This window comes from Macrobrachium nipponense, chromosome 39, assembly GCF_015104395.2.
Source record: "Macrobrachium nipponense isolate FS-2020 chromosome 39, ASM1510439v2, whole genome shotgun sequence".
NCBI classification, from domain to species: Eukaryota; Metazoa; Arthropoda; class Malacostraca; order Decapoda; family Palaemonidae; genus Macrobrachium; species Macrobrachium nipponense.
In genome coordinates this window covers 261336-282945 of record NC_061099.1, presented here as the reverse complement: position 1 = coordinate 282945, position 21610 = coordinate 261336, and the positions used below count along the sequence as shown (strand labels likewise).

General features: G+C 36.6%; 1 protein-coding gene across 1 annotated transcript; it reads right to left on the bottom strand.

Annotated features, from left to right (window-relative positions):
• Nucleotides 1-11043: 11043 nt before the first annotated feature.
• Nucleotides 11044-18249, bottom strand: LOC135210484 (uncharacterized). The gene is made up of 2 exons (XM_064243373.1): nucleotides 18174-18249; nucleotides 11044-12905 (listed from the first exon to the last, which is right to left on the bottom strand). The coding sequence occupies exon 2, from the start codon at nucleotides 12894-12896 to the stop codon at nucleotides 11553-11555; it is 1344 nt and encodes a 447-aa protein (XP_064099443.1). The 5' UTR covers nucleotides 12897-12905; nucleotides 18174-18249; the 3' UTR covers nucleotides 11044-11552.
• Between the last annotated feature and the right edge of the window lie 3361 nt (nucleotides 18250-21610).

Genomic DNA, 21610 nt, shown 5'->3' with positions numbered 1-21610 from the left:
TATTCGCGACTATTAAGAAAGTATTTTTTCAAATGTTGTGGTTTGCCCTAAACATAAATTATTAAAATTGATTCCCTCTCTGGCGGGCCCTTGTTTGTGTTCTAATTAAGTAGCTTCTTGTATTTCATTACAATAATAATTATCTTTTAGTGTTTTCTCATCAGTATCGTAGCTCCTGCAGGAGAAACTTCAGTTCTTTTTTTTTTTCTAATTTGCCTTTTTCTTGTATAATCTTCACTTCAGGCGGTATCTTTGGGTTGCGTACTCGCCTATCAATCTGTGTGTCCGAGTTCACTCCCCGCTGCCGCCAATGCGGAACCAGAGGAATTTATTTCTGGTGATAACAAATTCATTTCTGGATATAATGTGGTTCGTATCCCACAATAAGCTGTAGGTCCAGTTGCTAAGTAACCAGCTGGCTCCTACAGTAGATTCACATCAACCGTGCATTTGATGTCTAGGCCCGTCCCTCACGGCGCTCCTGATTGGCTGTTGATAAGCCAGTCACAGGACTGGAAACTCTCAGCCTCTCTCGATAGTTCACACGGGCAGGATATGTGTTCCACCTCTCGAGGTATACGTTTGAAAGACGTATCCCTCAGGAGAGGAGGAACATACATCCTGCCTATATGAACTCTCTCAAGAGACTGAGAGTTTCCAGCCCTGTCATTGGCTTATCAACAGCCAATCAGGAGCGTCGTAAGGGACGGGCCTGGACATCAAATGCACGGCTGATGTGAATCTACTATAGCCACGTCACTAAAAATCTAATCCTTCTGGCCAGCCCTAGGAGAGCTGTTAATCAGCTCAGTGGTCTGGTTCAACTAAGATACGCTTAACTTAATATTGGAAGACGAGCGAAGTTCAAGGAAAAAACGCAGCTGCACTTCATGCCATTGAGAAACTTCCCTATATGATAAAATGAAGTTAATCTCCTTATTTAACAAGGATTCGTGGACTACTACTAAAGCATTACGTGTTACCACCGATCCCTTATTATTATAATTAATAATAATAATAATAATAATAATATAATTATTATTATTATTATTATTATTATTATTATTATTATTATTATTAGATTAAGGAAATTTTAATTGGAACTGCAGCGTCAATAGATTATTATTATTATTATTATTATTATTATTATTATTATTATATGAAGGAAAACTTAATTGGGTGAGGAACTCCAACGTCAAAACAAACCTCATTTTCTTCTCTTATTTATTTACAATATTTTGCTAACAACGTTTCAGACAACTGTCCATTTTCAGGTTTTGTCAAAGATAAAAAAAAAAAAACCAACACATATATACCAACCCCCCCAAAAAAAAAAATTAATAAAATGACCATAAAATTATACAATCAATACACAGATAACGACAAAAAATAGATCTAAATTAAAATACTTTCCTACTGAAGGCAGAATTATCTATATATTCGAGTTAGGTTTTAACGTTTCTGCGGAAAAGGTTTCTAACAGTCTTAGCTCCGTTTCAAACCGGTCTCGACATAAGATACTGAAATCCGAAAAATTTAAATGAAGTTTGCATAGGCCTACTTTTCTGCGCCTACTTCCTTTTTCATAAGCAACGAACGTTTTTGAATGTTACTTTTATTCATTTATCTATTTATTTTTTGTTTTTGTTTTTAGCAAATACGGTAACCCAGAGAGGCTATTTTACAGGTGGTATACCTCAACCATTATACGACTAAGAAATATCTAAAGAAAAACGTAATTTGTAGAGTTTAATGTGTAAAAATATTGCAAAATCATCATTATAAGTTAATATAATATTGCAAAATCATTATTATAAGTTAATATAATAAGGTTAAAATAAGCAAAATTGCAACTTTATCTAAATATAATTATGCTATTAACAAACCAAATTTGCAATACGTTATCAGTATAATTCACCATGTTAATATAGTGTAAAATAATTATTGTAATATGTTAATATTAAGGCCATAGTAAGAAAAATTATACTTTTATCCAAATATAATTGTAGCTACTCCACAATTTACATTACTCTCACTAATACCCAACTTTCTAAACCATTCCCTACCATGTTAGCTAGCTAAATGCCCTCGTCCTCATTTCACTCACCTTCCCTCTCAACTTAAAAAAAATAAGTAAATAAATTAAAAAATAGATAAAAATTAAAAATTCTCAATAACATCACAAACAGTAACGGGGTAAAAGAGACAAGAGTCAAGATTCGAGTGCTATTTTCTTTTTTTTTATTTTAAAATTGGCCATCTGTTCAAGTCAAAAGCAGTCGCTGACCAGTGAACTGCGTCTATGGGCTGCTCTAGGAGCAAGAGCCCGTGTTGGCATTAAGGCCAGCTTAATCTCAAACAATTGAACTGTGTTCAATGACTGTTTACAAGAAAAGTGGGTAGTTCAACAAAATTGTTACCAGAGCTTTTGAACACAGTCCTCCATTCTATTTTTCGGATTTCAGTATATTTGATGCAAAGCTCGGTTTGAAACTTAGCTAAGACTGTTGGAAACCTTTCATATGGAAACATTAAAACCTAACTTGAATATAGATAACTCTACCTTCAGCAGGAAAGTGTTTTAATATAAATCCACTTTTATAATCATCTGTGTATTGATTGCATTATTTTAGATTCATTTTATTTTTATTTTTAAGGATTTTAAACGTTGTTAACAAAATATTGTAAAATAAAGGAGAGAAGAAAATGTTAAGGTTTGTTTTAACGCTGAAGTTCCTCTAAGCATTTCACCATTACACTTGATCGTTATTATTATCATAATTATCATTATTATTAATATTGGAACAAGCCCACCACAGGGGCCACTGACTTGAATTTCAAGCTTCCAAAGAATATTATGGTGTTCATTTCAACGAAACGACATCAGTCATTAGATACGAAAAAATGAGAAAATTAATCTATTTCTATGCTGGTACATTTCATATATAGCTGGTTGTTTGAGAGCGTTGTTGTTTCTGCGTTCAAATACTGCTGTGTTAAGATTTTTTTTTTTTTTCAGGGGACACTGTTAAAATTCTTTCTCCTCGACGTTTTTTTCTAACTCAAAAGATCGCCACATTCATCTTGTTAAAATAATATTTCTGGGGTATTACGTCTGTAGCATATTATTGCAATCATGATACTAGGTTCTTTCCTATTTCCTTCCGTTTTCCCGAACCCGGACACGTATCATACTAATCAATGTACGAGTCTTGCACTTCACATGAGACTAGGTCCCACACTTACACTCACAGTCACTCCAGCACTCCGAAGCACCTCTCACTGATGGTGAATTATGTTGGCTCATCTTCTCAGCTCATTTTGAGGTCAGTCTTAATGACTATCATTTAATATTGAGGAAAGGACGTTTTAATTATCTTGCAACATTAATGTGCTCTTGAAGTAACCACGCAGGCCTATACGCCCAAAAATATCATAACGTGTTGACGACGTCACTCTGTAGACCTATCCACAAACAATATGTTACAGTAACTTGTTGACGAGGAGTGTAGACCTATCCGCCCAAAAATCCCTAAACAATATTTTAATATTTGCTGTTGACGATTTAAGTGTGTAGACCTATCCGCCCAAAAATATTATCAGCGGAATTCAGTCTATCTTATGCCTTACATACTGTGAATGCGAGACAATTACCATAAAACTTAATTCCCTCTTTTGCGCAGACACTGAAATCAGCCGTCATTCATTCCGTTCGTGTCACAGAATTGGCTGTGCGATCAGGACAAAAGGAAATGTCAAGTCACGTCTCTAAGCTGATGAAAGTATTAAGCAAAGCACGTACGATTTTTTCAATATTTAATCGACGACATCTGAAAATGATATGTATACCTTTTGTCACACGCGTGAAGATAGGAGCCAGCGTCTATGTTTAATTAAGAAAGTAATAGTATAGCTTGAAGTAATGCTATTGTTGTCATTCTTCTTGCAGTTGTTATGGTATTTTCGATAATATTTAAAATGGGTGAAGAAAACACAAGTAACAATCGAAGCAGCACAAAAGGCAGCCTTACCATGAACTCGATTCCCTAATGGGAGAAGAATACTCTTAGCGTAATACCAAGAGAGGTGGTGTGCCACATTAATGAAGTTTAAGTGCAAAGTTCAAACCAGGGCAAGATGAAATAAAAGCGATCAAAATAATATATGAAAAAATACTATAACATCAAACGAAGACAAGTCAACTCGACCACTTACCCCGCATGACGGAAAGGGTTCAAACCATTTCTTAATCGTGACACAGAAAACGGGATTCGCCCCCTTTTTGAAATGCGACGCAGCTAATAATGGCAGTCCATACAGGCGACGACTGCCATGGCTAGACTGACTGACTGTGACTGACTGTCACTGGCACTGCACTGCAGGGTACACCACTAGCACGCCAATGAAGAAAACGCCAGGCCAGATAAGAGCGCAGGCTTCACTGCGCACTGGCAAGTTGCCTTGTGTCATGCGCATACGTAGGGGCGGCTGGTTCACTTAGACCGATGCCACTTTCCCTCCATCTATCTCGCTATTTTCTTGGCTTTTTCCTCTTTTATCTAGAACGTTTCTTGTTGTGGATGGTTGTCCAAGGAAAGTTAGTTTATGGAAATGAGGAAGATGATCGTGTTTCTGCTAAAACAATGCTTCCTTTGGATTATTTGACAGCTGAGCCCTTAGCAACGGTGGCTATTTTTTTTTTTTTTTATGTCTAACCTCATACTGTAAGCGACAGGAATTAATTATATATATATATTATATTAATATTATCACTATATAATTATAATTATAATATATATTATATCTATATATATATATATATATATATATATATATAATAGTACAGAATAGTAACTCCAGTTAACTTTACTGCAACAATAAATTGAATTGAATTATTTCATCCGAAAATTAAGTCGGACAGGATATATTTCAAAGTACTGAACATTATCGGGACATGTAGCCTAGTACAAGACAATATTATACAACAGAGAGTGAAATATTATCCATAGTAGCAGTGAAGATGAAAACAAGATGTTGAGAGAGAGAAAAAAGAGAGAGAGCGAGAGAGAGAGAGATAGAGAGACAGAGAGAGGGAGGGGTCGCCCTAAGAAACTTGGACATCTGTTTCATTAGTACCATAACTATCGCCAGACATAAAATTTCTTACTACACGCCATAAAAATTTTAATTTTGTTCAGAGAGACCAACATCGCATCTTATGACATGAATATATACTAAGATATCATTGCCAACAGCTCTCGGCAATTTATTGTAACGGTCATTATGTACAAACACGCACTTCTAGAAGGGGTATAGACCCATAGACCCATCGATCTGTCAGTATCATTGCTACCTAATTGCTACTATTTCCCTTCGACTGTTTATCGATAAGGCGGCCTTTCGAGGCACGGCTGTTTAGCCGAGTTTCTATAACAGTTTAAACTTTCGGTTTAACATCAGATTGAAATGTCTGTGAGTCATGGGCAGCGATCGCCTCCACTCTTTCGTTAAGCTTGTGTACACGACCAGATGAAGAAACGAACACACACACTATATATATATATATATATATATATATATATATTTATATGAATAGCTTGATCACGAAGTATATAAAACTTGATGCTATGTATAAATAAAGGTTTTTAGCCACGAAGGAAAAAATGAGAAAGCGAGATAGCCAAGTACTTTCGGTCCTGAACAGGACCGAAAGTACTTGGCTATCTCGCTTTTTCATTTTTTCCTTCGTGGCAAAGAACCTTTATATATATATATATATATATATATATATATATATATATATATATATATATATAAAGTGTGTGTGTAAATAAACTCATCTGTTAAAACAGGATACGTCTCAAGTATAAAAGGTCCATTAAAACACTCTGGTTTAAAGCAAAGGACTATCTTTCGGTGGACTGACCCTCACCCTTACCAAGTAGTGGATGACACAAGAAGTTACATAGGCGATTATATTTCATAAGGGTGGAAGTCAGTCCACCGAAATATAGTCTTTAACTTTAAACCAGAGTGTTTTAATGGGCCTTTTATGCTTGATATATATGTGTATATATATATATATATATATATATATATATATATATATATATATATATGAGAGGGCCTCAGAACCACAAGGTGGTAAACGCCACTTTTTAAAAAATGAGTAAATTGCCCTCAAAGTCTAGCATTCATTACTCTGCTTCTAAGAAAGATATTGATTTAAACTAAGTTTCATATGAAAGCCCTACCCTTTATAAATTTTTGGTGAAAATTAAAAAAAATTGTGGGGTGCGCTTGTGAGCTAGCATTCAAAATGTACGCCTAACCCCCCACATTTGTGTATATTTTATTCATAACCAGCATTTAAACCATAATTAAATGTGTAAAAGGATAATAAAGTGTTATTATATTCGTGTTATAACAGCAATAGATGTAATAATAATAATAATAATAATAATAATAATAATAATAATAATAATAATAATAATAATAATAATAATAATAATAATAATAATAATAATAAGTAATAATGAAGTCCAATAATGAAGTCCATGGATACTGGCTCAAAAACTTCAAGGCCCTACACCCACGAATAGCAGAACAACTCCAGCATTGTATCTCAAATCACCAAGCACCCAAATGGATGACCACAGGAAGAACATCCTTAGTACAAAAAGACAAGAGTAAGGGAAATATAGCCAGTAACTACAGGCCTATCACCTGCCTACCAATAATGTGGAAGTTACTAACAGGTATCATCAGTGAAAGGCTATCAACTACCTAGAGGAGACAAACACCATCCCCCACCAACAGAAAGGCTGCAGAAGGAAGTGTAGGGGCACAAAAGACCAGCTCCTGATAGACAAAATGGTAATGAAGAACAGTAGAAGAAGGAAAACCAACCTAAGCATGGCATGGATAGACTATAAGAAAGCCTTCGACATGATACCACACACATGGCTAATAGAATGCCTGAAAATATATGGGGCAGAGGAAAACACCATCAGCTTCCTCAAAAATACAATGCGCAACTAGAATACAATACTTACAAGCTCTGGAATAAGACTAGCAGAGGTTAATATCAGGAGAGGGATCTTCCAGGGCGACTCACTGTCCCCACTACTCTTCGTAGTAGCCATGATTCCCATGACAAAAGTACTACAGAAGATGGATGCCGGTACCAACTCAAGAAAAGAGGCAACAGAATCAACCATCTGATGTTCATGGACGACATCAAGCTGTATGGTAAGAGCATCAAGGAAATAGATACCCTAATCCAGACTGTAAGGATTGTATCTGGGGACATCAGGATGGAGTTTGGAATAGAAAAATGCGCCTTAGTCAACATACAAAAAGGCAAAGTAACGAGAACTGAAGGGATAAAGCTACCAGATGGGAGCAACATCAAACACATAGATGAGACAGGATACAAATACCTGGGAATAATGGAAGGAGGAGATATAAAACACCAAGAGATGAAGGACACGATCAGGAAAGAATATATGCAGAAACTCAAGGCGATACTTAAGTCAAAACTCAACGCCGGAAATATGATAAAAGCCATAAACACATGGGCAGTGCCAGTAATCAGATACAGCGCAGGAATAGTGGAATGGACGAAGGCAGAACTCCGCAGCATAGATCGGAAAACCAGGAAACATATGACAATACACAAAGCACTACACCCAAGAGCAAATACGGACAGACTATACATAACACGAAAGGAAGGAGGGAGAGGACTACTAAGTATAGAGGACTGCGTCAACATCGAAAACAGAGCACTGGGGCAATATCTGAAAACCAGTGAAGACGAGTGGCTAAAGAGTGCATGGGAAGAAGGGCTAAAAAAAGTAGACGAAGACCCAGAAATATACAGAGACAGGAGAAAGACAGACAGAACAGAGGACTGGCACAACAAACCAATGCACGGACAATACATGAGACAGACTAAAGAACTAGCCAGCGATGACAATTGGCAATGGCTACAGAGGGGAGAGCTAAAGAAGGAAACTGAAGGAATGATAACAGCGGCACAAGATCAGGCCCTAAGAACCAGATATATTCAAAGAATGATAGACGGAAATAACATCTCTCCCATATGCAGGAAGTGCAATACGAAAAATGAAACCATAAACCACATAGCAAGCGAATGCCCGGCACTTGCACAGAACCAGTACAAAAAGAGGCATGATTCAGTGGCAAAAGCCCTCCACTGGAGCCTGTGCAAGAAACATCAGCTACCTTGCAGTAATAAGTGGTACGAGCACCAACCTGAGGGAGTGATAGAAAACGATCAGGCAAAGATCCTCTGGGACTATGGTATCAGAACGGATAGGGTGATACGTGCAAACAGACCAGACGTGACGTTGATTGACAAAGTCAAGAAGAAAGTATCACTCATTGATGTCGCAATACCATGGGACACCAGAGTTGAAGAGAAAGAGAGGGTAAAATGAATAAGTATCAAGATCTGAAAATAGAAATAAGAAGGATATGGGATATGCCAGTGGAAATCGTACCCATAATCATAAGAGCACTAGGCACGATCCCAAGATCCCTGAAAAGGAATCTAGAAAAACTAGATGCTGAAGTAGCTCCAGGACTCATGCAGAAGAGTGTGATCCTAGAAACGGCACACATAGTAAGAAAAGTGATGGACTCCTAAGGAAGCAGGATGCAACCCTGAACCCCACACTATAAATACCACCCAGTCGAATTGGAGGACTGTGATAGAGCAAAATAATAATAATAATAATAATAATAATAATAATAATAATAGTAATATAGCAATAATAATAGAAATGATAATAATAATAATAATAATAATAATAATAATAATAATAATAATAATAATAATAATATATAATATAAAAATAATATCAATAACAATGGTAATACAGTAATATTGGTTAATAATATTGATAATAATAATAATTATAATAAAATGTGTACTCACCATGAAAATACTTTCGTGGTTAACAATCACGGATGTTATACTACTACTACTACTACTACTAATAATAATAATAATAATAATAGGAGAAATTTACAATATTATTAATGATAATAGCAAATAATAATGATAATACAGTAATATTAGTATTGATGATGTTGACCATGATAACATTCCATCATCATAATGTTTAGCCATTAAAATAATCATCACCAATATCATAATAATAATCAAACAAAAAACTATAGAAAAATAATACTACTACACTCACTACTACTTCTCTAAAAAAAGCAAATATTTTAATCTGTACTTACCATGAAAATACTGTACATCCGCTAAAGAACTTGAAAATAAGGGGAGGTGGGGAATGTAAACTGTGCGGTGATTGGCCGACACTTACGGCCGCCTTACGGGGGAAAATGCTGATTTGCTTAGAGCTGACTACCCGCTTAGTGACGCGCGCTCTCATTGGTCACTCTTGAGCTGCGCACGTACTTCCTTGTGGTTCTATCTGAGCCCTTATGAGGCTGTAACCTCCGCGCAACACAACGTTCATTCATGTAGATAAAATCGATAATTCCTAATGCTCAAGTAGGGATTTCGACCTTTTTGAAACTCCTGAATAGCATAGAAATGCAACAAATAGACAGAGGAAACGTTGCCAAATCTACTGGTACGCCTAACTCAATATTAGTGGGGGTGGCGTTTACAACTCTGTGGTTCTGAGGCCCTCATTTATATATATATTATAATATATACATACTATATATATTATTCAATGTAGCACGAAGGAACACGTGCTTGAGTATACCTTAAATCCACGGTAGAAAGGCGAGTAAAACTGAGGACTTGAAACAAGTACTTTCGTAGATTATTCTACATTTTCAAGTTTGCGCTACCGTCCATTTAAGGATATATATATATATATATATATATATATATATATATATATATATATATATATATAATATATGTGTGTGTGTGTGTAATAATATAGCAAGTGTATATGTCTTACTGTCCGCTGTCCACCTCTTACAATGGTATAGGACGGCGACAGTTTGTATGTCTTTTCTTACGACTGTTATACGTCAGCATTGTGGTTCTTTTTCCCCTTCTCGTCTGAGTGATATCTAGTAGATTTTGGTTCTTCTTTAGAATAAGGGAGATGACTCAAACGGACTGAGTTAACTTATTAACAACTTTATTTCTTAGCTCCATCACTGGAGTATAGGCAGGGTTGGTCGGATGACCGCTCAGTTGGGAAAACTAAGTTGAACTGCACTACAAGAGGATCGCGTCGATAGCGTAACACTAGCTATCTCAGCGTTTTATAAAATAACAAGAATAAATGAACACGTAGCCATACGGCTCGGAAGTCATGTGTTTCCGCTACAGGTGAATAGGTCAACCGCTTCCCATGGAAGGTGTTGTGACCTGTTTACAAGACACACTAAATGTTTATTAAGGCAAATGCAAACCAGGCTACTGCAAGCAAGCATTGCATAGCATGGTCTAGTTTCACGTCCTGTTATGGCTCTTCGATTACACTCCTAATTCGCCAATGACCCCTTGGGTCATGGGTTTATTTACAGATATGGGATTTATCTGTATACAAAATGTAATATATTACATTAGCTCGGACAGCTACCATCCAAGCACTGAACATTAATTAAATATGCTTTCTAGGAGTGTGATCGTATATATATTTAGTCATAGCCATAAACAAGTGATTAAGGGAAAATATGCAAAAAATTATATGTAAAAAAAAAAATACATATCTAATAGACATATTCATAAATAAAGAAAAATGCATGGAAAATACAGATCCATGTATGCTATGTATGGCATAATGTTAGTAAATGATTAGGAGGTACCAAAAAATAAAAGGTTAGCATGTATACATGAATGGTTATAGTAATAGGTAACTTGTTTAAGAATAGTTGTTACCCCGTGGAGATACATAATTTATACATGATCATGGGTAACTGTTTAAGAATATTTGTTACTCTTGGTAAAGATAGATATATATATATATATATATATATATATATATATATATATATATATATATATATATATATAATTGATATGATTGTGCACAAGATATAGATTCCAGGTACGTACACGCACCAATATTTTAATATATAGGGCTTCAATATTTTATTAGGTGCCCGAAAGATACTTGTAACTGTTCATATATATAATGAAATGTAAAGTCTCGGAGTTTCTTGTCCTACATATTGCCAGCGTACGGACCACTTTTCACACACAACTCAATTCCAGACAATTTTCCTCCGAGTCAAGTGAAATGCCCAATTTCAAATGGCTCTTACGGTAAATGCTTTCACCGCGATAGGAGTGTTGTCTGGACGTTGCAAAACGTTCCTCTGAAGATCCATCTGTGTTCGCCTCAACCTACGCCAAGCAAAGATGTTAACGGCGATAAGAATCACCACCGTAACGCAAATCACAGCCAGCAACACGTAGAAATGAAGATTCCCCCCTGCATAAGTCGGTGACGTGTGGTCCATCTCAGCTAGTTGCGTCAAACGATGAGCCACCTTCGCGTTGTATGGGAGAGGTAAGGATGGGATTACAATACTGGTCCACGTGAAATTCGCGAAATTGGCCCGTTCCCTGATGATAGTGTTAACTCCTCGGACCGTGTAGTTTGTGGACGTCCCGATGCAACCATCAGCTGCAACGAATATCTGGGAGTGGGCCGTTTTTTCAGACAACCTTCGTGTGAATGGGAGAGAGAACCGTTTAGAACTATACCTAACTCGCATGAATCCATTGATATATGATGGAATTCAAAGGAGTCAGTTGCACAAACTTTATTATTCAAGGCTCCTGAACAGTGAGTGAATCTATCTAAGTCCTTAATGACTGTATAAGTTTCCCTATCAGGGGAAATCAATACGTGTCCCGTCAAATTGGATATTACTGGACTTGAGTTATTCGTCATGAAAGTTGGGAATGGTGCGATTTTGTATGCTTGCCAGGCATCAGAAGAATCAAAGGGAATTGTAATCATGATCCTGTAATTTTCAACGTTTACTGATATTAAACTATAATAAAATTCTATCTTATGGGCGTCTAACAAAGGAACATAACCCAGTTTCTCCCGTCCGTTCTCCAAAGTTAAAGTCAGATCTTTAATAGACAAAAGTTGGTGTGATAAAACAGCCTTTGTTGCTAGCGTAATAGCTTCTATATAATCTTTTGATTTCTCAATAAAATGTGAAATTTTGGTACGGATATGATCTATTTTCGAACTATAATACGCTAACGTTGCCAGCAAGTGTTGCACTTCCATAATCTGATCGATATTACTAGAATGTTCGTTCACCAAACTCATTATTTGATTAATTGATGATAATTGGTGACGCCGTTCTGACAAAACTAGTTCGTTTTCATGTTGCAAAAACTCAATTCTCTTATTCTGATAATTAATTTTAAGACGATTTGAAATTCCTAAGCCTAAACTTGCAACAGATCCAAAGATGTTTAGTGCAGCAAAGATAAACGGGTTGCGTCTTTCGAGGTTATTGTGCCGCACAGTCCACATCAGCAGATCTCGAGCCAGAGCTTCTGCCTCGGCAGTTTTGTTTTGCAAGTCGTATGATAACATTTCCGCGATGCTTAGTGTTTGTGCTAGCGAACTCTCTGGATTAACAGGAAAATGGCATTGGTGCATTTCATTCAACGAAACAGCGAACCTCAACAGGTCACTCTTTAGGTTAATGACATCCTCCGGGAGGAAAATCGCTTGCATATCTACTTCTATAACTATATTGCTTGCTGTAATGAAAACGTCTTCTATTCTTTCTACAATGGTGCCATGTGTAAAATCTATATTTTTTGTTTTAGAGCTCTTCCCACACGATAAAGATGTCTGAAGGAACAGTATCACTCCTAACAATAAAAGCTTCATTTGGGAAACCTGCAATGAGTAAAATATATTTAATTACTCATGTTAAAGGGAAAAATGTACATACAAATATATATATATATATAAATAATATATATTAATATCTATATATATATTATATATGTTATTATACAAGTTTCATTGATACAAAAATTTCCCTCACTTCCTTCTACCCTTCTTTTAATTTCTTATGTGAGCCAATGGTACGATTCTCTTATCAGTGGGTTGGGATACGTTTTGAACTCTAAATCTATTGGCCGTTAATATTTCTAAAATGTTAAACGGGCCTTCAAACTTAGGTGTCAGTTTGTAATTGAGTCCTTTGCGTACATATACTTGTATGTATACCTTATCGCCCACGGTATATGTTTTAGTTGGTTTAGCTATTTTATCATGATTCTTTTTCATTTGTGATTCTTCTAGATTCTTACGAAGTATATTATATCGACTTATGCTTGCATCCATAACATCCTTTAGAGGATTTGATAAATTGGTTGCAGGCATTAATACATGGAAAGGCGTTCTAGCTGGGGTACCGTACAGTGCCTCGTGCGGCGACATTTTAATAGATACATGATATGAGAGATTAAGAGTGCTTAGTACCGCAGGTATGGCAATATCCCAGGGGTCCAATCCCCCTAGTGTGACTCTTAATATGTTTAAAACCTTTCGATTTGCTCTTTCCACTAGCCCATTCGACTCTGAGTGGTAATCATGGTATTGATTTTCTTTATACAAAGGAATTCACACAATGAGTTAAGGAAATGATTATTGAATTCTCCACCAGAGTCAGAGATTATCATGTGTGGAATTCCATGTTTACAAATGTAGCACTCGTAAAACTTCCTAGCGCATTCGATCGCGGTTTTAGTTTTAAGCGCTATCAGTTCTGTATATCGAGTCAAGGCATCTATGATTACTAAGAGGTGCTTATTTCCTCTGTCTGACTCGTAAAACCCTGTTAATAAATCTAAGTGTACTCTTTCAAAGGGTTGATTGGGCACGGGATAAGCCCTTAGGCTGACAGGTGTCTTCGTGTGCCCTTTGTTTTCCTGACAAGTGCGACAATTAGCTATGTGCTCTTTTCTATCTGTAAGCATCGTATGCCAATAAAATAATGATTTGGCTTTCTGTGACATGATGGAGAACCCCAGGTGGCCATGCAATGGATTTGCATGCAACTAATTTAAGACAGTGGGTATAAGTGAGATTGGTACCACTACCTGGTCGTTAGTCACCTGTGGTGTGTTGCGGGTTTTCTTTGTCACGGATTTACACAGAATATTATCTTTGATTATGTAATTCTGCTGCAAATACTTTATATATTCCTTTTCCTTAGGATTTCCGTTCAAAGCATTTATGATTTTTTCTAATTGCTGATCTTTTCTTTGTTCAGTCTGTATTAGTTCAGCGCTCCAGCCCAGATCTTCCTGTTCAGATACAGTTTTAACAATAGGCATGGATGTTGATATAGCTATTAATTCAGCTAATGGCTCCGTACAAGATGACGCGGGGTTGCGTGATAGTGCGTCAGCAATGATATTTGCTTTCCCAGGTAAATACCCGATCCTTGCGTCAAAGTCTTGGATGATCATATGCCACCGAGTTCGTTTGGGACTGTGACTAAAGCCTTTAAAGAAGTCGGTTAGGGGCTTATGATCAGTGAGAACCTTGACGGGATAACCGTATATTATGAACTTAAAATGCACTAGTGAATTAACAATAGCTAGCCCTTCCTTATCTATTACTGCATATTTACTTTCGGAAGTTCTGAGTTTACGTGAATAAAAAGCTATAGGGAAAAACTGTTTGTCATATTGCTGAAGCAATACCCCACCTACTCCTAGGTCTGAGGCGTCTGTTGCAATAAAGAATTCCTTACCGAAGTCAGGAAATTTTAATATAGGAGAACTACACAGTTCATCTTTCAAGGTATCAAACGCCTGTTGATGTTTCTCAGACCATATGAAATCTACGCCCTTCTTCGTAAGATCAGTTAGGGGAGCGGCTATTATTGAGTAGTTGCGTATAAACCGCCTGTAATACCCACTACACCCCAGAAATTGCTGTATTCCCTTGACGTTAGTAGGTATCGGAAAGTTACGGATAGCCGACACCTTATCGTGGACTACTTTAAGACCTTGACTAGACACCGTAAAACCTAAATAGACTAGTTCTGTTTTGAAAAATTCACACTTACTTATTTTTACCCTTAAATTATGCTGTCTTAGTCTCTGTAGCACTAGCTCCAGTTTACGTAGATCTTCTTCTAAGGTATTAGAAAAGATTACAAGGTCGTCCATATAGGCATGTAGGATATCCCCTAACAAGTCTCCAAACACTATGTTGATCATTCTAGTAAATGTTATGGGAGCACAACGTAAACCAAAAGGCATCCGCAAAAATTCATAATGTCCCCTGGCTGTGCTGAAGGCAGTGTATGGGATACTCTCTTCTTCTAATGGTATCTGGTGAAAGCCTGTAAGTAAGTCCAAACTGGTAAAATATTTGTTCTGACCTAGCAAAGATAAAATATCGTCAGTACATGGCACTGGGAATCGATCAGGGATCGTTTCCTCATTTAAGCGACGGAAGTCTACGCAGATACGCCAAGTTCGATCTTTTTTCGGTACGACTATTAACAGAAAATTATAAGGGCTGTTCGATTTCCTAATGACTCCTTCTTCTAGCATTTTACCTACTTCATCATTTATCTCATTCTGGAATTTCATAGGGAGTCTGTACGAAGGTGCATAGATAACTTTCTGCTAGTCTTTTAACCTTATTTGGTGTTCTATGACATCCGTTTTTCCTAAGGATCCATCCGTAGTGGAGAAAACATCATGATATTCAGTTAAAAGATCAAGAAATTTCTGCTGAATTTCCTCTTCTTGAATGTCTTTATTGATTTTACTTTTAATAGATTGCAAAAGGGATTCATCCACAACTGATTGAGCATGATTGATCTCAGCGACGGTAAGAATGCGATGTTTATAAACTTCCACATCCAAGATATGTTGATTTTTGTGAATTACTAAAGTGGTATTCAAATTATTACAGACTTCAATGTTACATTGTTGTTGTGAGCCGACTGTATAAATGGCTTGAGTGACGGACAATCCGTTAGTTTTCAGTGTCGGAAAGGATTAACATTTCAGATCCCGGCAATGTTTTCTTTACACGCACTAATATATTCGAAGTTACGTTCGGCTCGAGAGTTTGCGTGCAAGCTGATATTACGGGTGAGAGAGAATTCTGTTGGGTCGCATGGATTATTTCTTGATTCATGAGACAAGTAATTGGTTCCTCAATGTACGTTACTGTTTTATTTGTTGTCTCCTTTTTATCCAAAACTGATTTTAAGGTGTTAGATGACTTATAGAATTTTTCTTTGATATACACGTCATGTTTGGCAGGGGCTAAGGTAATGTTTTGAGTACCCATAGACGGGTATCCTATAATTACAGCTGGATACATATCAATGTTTTGTATAACGATAAAGGTATCGGTAAACGTGAACTTACCGACCTTGTACTGAACATGAGTTACTCCTACCACATTTAATTCATTATTTCCTATACCCGAGAGCCTTACTCCGGACTTCTCTATAGGGAAGTTCGAAAATAACAAGTGGTGAGTCCGCAAATCCATGATATTACGTGGACTACCAGAATAAAAAAATAATGTGAAGGATCGGTGCTCTAAATTTACTGCGTGTAATTTGGGGCGTAATTCATTTTGGCTTATTATTGAGTGAATTTGTTGCAAATCTACGGGAACCTGCACTGATTTATTGGATTCGGCCGTGTGTTTCATAGGAAATTGATTGTCTCACAATGATCTGGTAAATGATTAAATTGATTATTTGATACAAAAGATGTTGATATGAATGACCCAACATCATCCTCTCCCCCATTGAAGTTGACTACGTTGTATTTGCTTTGCTTTGCACATTCGGAAAATTCGTCTGACCTTGCGAGTTTTGGCTAGACGGCCCGGGAACAGAGTTACTTGAAGCACGATCTGTTTGTTTCTGATGTTGAACAGCATTGCTGTTCGCCTGCTTCTTCTTATAGTACTGAGGATTCTTCTTCTTGTTTTCATTAGCAACAGTTTGCGTGTTTCTAGGATTCTGCTGTTGATTCCGCAAGAAGCATCGATTATACGAATGAGTGGAACTGTTATGAATTGAACAAAAACGCGTCCTACAGTCTGAAATCATGTGTCCTGGCCGTTTGCAATTGTAACAAGTCATCCCTGCAGCTTAATTATTATTAACCACGTTTACTTGTTGTGGCTTATTTTCATTTTTTGCAAAAACTTGAGTAAGCAAGGGATCAAGGTCAGTACACTTAGACATGTGCTTTTTTATCTGTTTATACACATCTAGTTCCGTACTGTCGGGCGTTAGCTTTTTGTCAAAACACCGCACTAAAGCTTCAGGCAACATAACTGTCATGCAAGTCAAATATATTAGCCGTATGAAATCTTTAACGGCGATATTGGTTCTTGTAACCCAAGTGGAGTTACGTAAGTTATCTTGATATTCATTTAGCCGGTCGGCAATTACTGCCCCCCGTTCTACAACATTAAGCTGAGTCATAGAGGCTTGATTAAGGATGTTCCTTAAAGCCAAAACTACGTCTAAGGCTTCTTCACCGCCATATATAGCACGTAGCCTAACTTTTAAATCGTCCCATGTAACCGCCTCTTGGAAAGAGACTCCTCTAAGATATGCGCTTGCATCTCCTTTAGCAAAGTCTATGAAGCTTTTAGCTTCCTGTAATTGTACAGATGGGTCTGTGATGCATTTTGCGTTTAAATGAGCATCTACTGATGAGATCCATGACTCGACGTTTTGAGGCAGGAACCCATTTACCCGACCTTGAAAAGGTACTATAGCTGACCTAGCACTCACTAGAGTAACCACGGGATTGGGGTTACCAGGTGCGGAAGAGCCAGCCACAGTGGTTGCCATGTCAACTTTTACTTTTTTCTTATCACTACGATTCCTTGCGATCCTATCAAAGTATCTATATGAGTACACACGTCCACTGCGTAAACGCATATGCAATATAAAATAAAGATGTGTTGCGGATTAAAATAGTCCCCCAAAATGATAATATTAAAGACAGATAATATGATAAAGATATTTCCGGAGAACTTCTGGAAGAAAAAGGAATTAGCAACAAAGAGAAAAAAAAAATTTCTGCAGGCGAGAATTCGTAGTTGAAGACAGATTCCTGTAATGAAGGAAGATGAAGATTACATATAACTCACCCCAGGAATAATGGACGATCGACTCGTGATGTAAAACACTTCACTGATAAAACCTGAATGGATAAAGGATGTACTTAGCTTTAGTATATATGCTGGAAGGTTGTTGTGTTACGATGACGTCACAGCCTCTCTCGCGTTGCAGGAAGACTGTTGTTGTCGTGATGACGTCACAGCCTCTCTCTCTCTCTCTCTCGAGTTGCTCTGCACTTGACCCAATCTCTTCGCCTTGGCTTCTGGTCGTGCGTTGCTTATTTGATGAATGTTTCACTTCCCATTGAAGATCCGATGCTGCATTCACGTCCGGTTTGATTCTTGAAGATATGTGATGAAAGTCGTTCACTAAACGTTGATTTGGATGCTTGAGTTCGTCTCGATGAAGGACATTTCTTCGTATTCGTAGGATGTTTACAGTTGCTTGTTGATTGAAGATCCTGTTTCCTCAGTTTACTTCTGATTTATAGCTGATTTTCGATGATTCCATTGCTTCAGTAGACGTAGATAGTTCTTTTGTAACTGTAGATTTAGGGCTGCTACCATTTCTTGCTGTTTGCTGCCACCATTTCTTGCTGTTTGCTGCCACCATTTCTTACTGTCCGCTGTCCACCTCTTACAATGGTATAGGACGGCGACAGTTTGTATGTCTTTTCTTACGACTGTTATACGTAAGCATTGTGGTTCTTTTTCCCCTCCTCGTCTGAGTGATATCTAGTAGATTTTGGTTCTTCTTTAGAATAAGGGAGATGACTCAAACGGACTTTGTTAACTTATTAACAACTTTATTTCTTAGCTCCATCACTGGAGTATAGGCAGGGTTGGTCGGATGACCGCTCAGTTGGGAAATCTAAGTTGAACTGCACTACAAAAGGATCGCGTCGATAGCGTAACACTAGCTATCTCAGCGTTTTATAAAATAACAAGAATAAATGAACACGTAGTCATACGGCTCGGAAGTCATGTGTTTCCGCTACAGGTGAATAGGTCAACCGCTTCCCATGGAAGGTGTTGTGACCTGTTTACAAGACACACTAAATGTTTATTCAGGCAAATGCAAACCAGGCTACTGCAAGCATTGCATAGTATGGTCTAGTTTCACGTCCTGTTATGGCTCTTCGATTACACTCCTAATTTGCCAATAACCCCTTGGGTCATGGGTTTATTTACAGATATGGAATTTATCTGTATACAAAATGCAATATATTACATATGTATATACACATATACATTATACATAATTATACCTACTCTAAATCATATTAACAAAAATATAAACAACCACTGATTACAAAATTGCAAATAACAATTCACTGAGAAATGTAAGTATCTATCGCATCAACTCTGAGTTCACAAGCAAATAAAAAAAAAAAAAGTGTTTTGCCCAATTCATAAACCTTTTTCCTAGAAAGGAAAAAGGTTTATATATAATCTCGGTAATCCTCAAACCTACGAATACGTTTCCAATCAGTTTAATGGTAAATAGTCACGAATGACAGTCAGTTGGGAGTAACGATCCCAGTGCACAAGAAAAGGTACAAATCTACACAGACATTTGAGAGGAAGACCAGAACAATCTTGCGTTTTTATGAATTTAATGTGTATAACACATTCACATTATCTACAATATACAACCCATTATTTTCCCGTTGATACTGCTTATGAAATCAAAACATCTCAGAATATATAAGCGTATCTATAGATTTGTAATCTACGGCTTCATACATGTAAATTGGTAATCGTTATTCGAAATCTCTTGCCATACCGAGTCCCCAAAACCCAACTGAATATGTTATCAAACCAGAATATTCGGTTATCTTAAAATACATAAATACACAGCTTTTCACAAGCTAACCCCCCCCCCCCCCCCTATTTCTAAATATCATCTAAAGAAGAAAACTAGCTTAAATAGGTTATTAGTTTCTACGCTGATTACCGTCGTATTCAGTTTTGTTCCTATGGCTTAATTTTCTATGTGAACTGACTGTACACCTATGTTAAACCAGGTGTGACCGTTACACCTGCCACATTCAATCACTTCAAGGTGTTCCAGAAGTCTGCGTCAATGGACAATATCACACTAATTATTACAGAACTCTAACATAATTCGTTTACACGGACACGCACATACACACACGTGCGCACACAAATACATTAACACAACACACATATATACATATATACATGTATATATATGTATATATATATATAATATACATATGTATATATATATATTTTAATATATATAAATATATATAATATATATATAATATATATGATATATATATATATATATGTGTTATAAACATTTGTTACAATAACAACAAAAGATTCTCAATTCGGCAGTACAAGAGGGAATTACTAATTCCTAAATCACTTCCTCTTTGAGGACTTTGATATTCCCTATAGTATTACTATCACCACAAATCTTTCATACCACTACTATAACACTATTACAATAATAGTACCTAAAATTGGTTCGATTATGCGGCTTAAATATCTCCTAGATTTTATGTAATTTCCCTGTATGGTCACCTTTTACACGAAATTCTAATAGAATGAACAGTACTGATACATTACTGTCAACTACAGTCCTTTACTATTTGCTTTCTCTAATTAGCACGCAAAAAATACAGGCTAATGCCTTTTTGTTATAGAGTGTCTTTCGTCAGCAGTTCAAAAAAAAAAAAAAAAAAAAAATCACGATAAAGGTTATCCTCTACAGTTTAATGGTCCGAATTCCCTGCATTACCGGAAGTCAAGATAAGCGCACAGATTTATCAAATATTTATTTAATTATAGAAGCAGAACCAGAACTGACAGAAAGAAATATTAAAAGATAAAATAAATAATTGCCCTTGTTATATAGGTTTAGTCGTTCCATTGTGTTTATTCAATTGACTTGTCTTTGCAATAAATAATTTATAAATTGAAAACAGGAATGAATTTGTAAAGGATTTATGGTGTATTGCAGAGACAAAAAAGATATAAATAAATAAATAAAACCCACACAAGGGAACAGTGGAGGCATTTCAGATTTTTCTTTGTGGGGAATGGGAGGTGGCAAAGGATTAAAACTTATCGTAAGGGTGGGGTGGCAAGCAAAGCAAGCCCTACAAGTACTGGGGTTGGTAGGGGTGGGGGCCGCAATTTCTGCTTCTAATCATTTTTCCATTGTTTTTCGTGAGTAAAGAAATAGGTACCTATTTGACTTATGTGTGTGCTTACCTTGACTTCATATAGTAATGCAGGGAATTTGGACCTCTAAACTGTAGGATTACCACAACAAATTGTTAATACTTAATGAAAATGTATGTAATATGCATTGCGTTAGCTATATGCTGTTTAAATGTAATAAGCAGAGGCCTTTCGTTTCATTTCATATGCATTTTACTTGAGTTAGCCATATCAGCTACCACAATTTTCTCTATAGCTAGTCTCCGTTT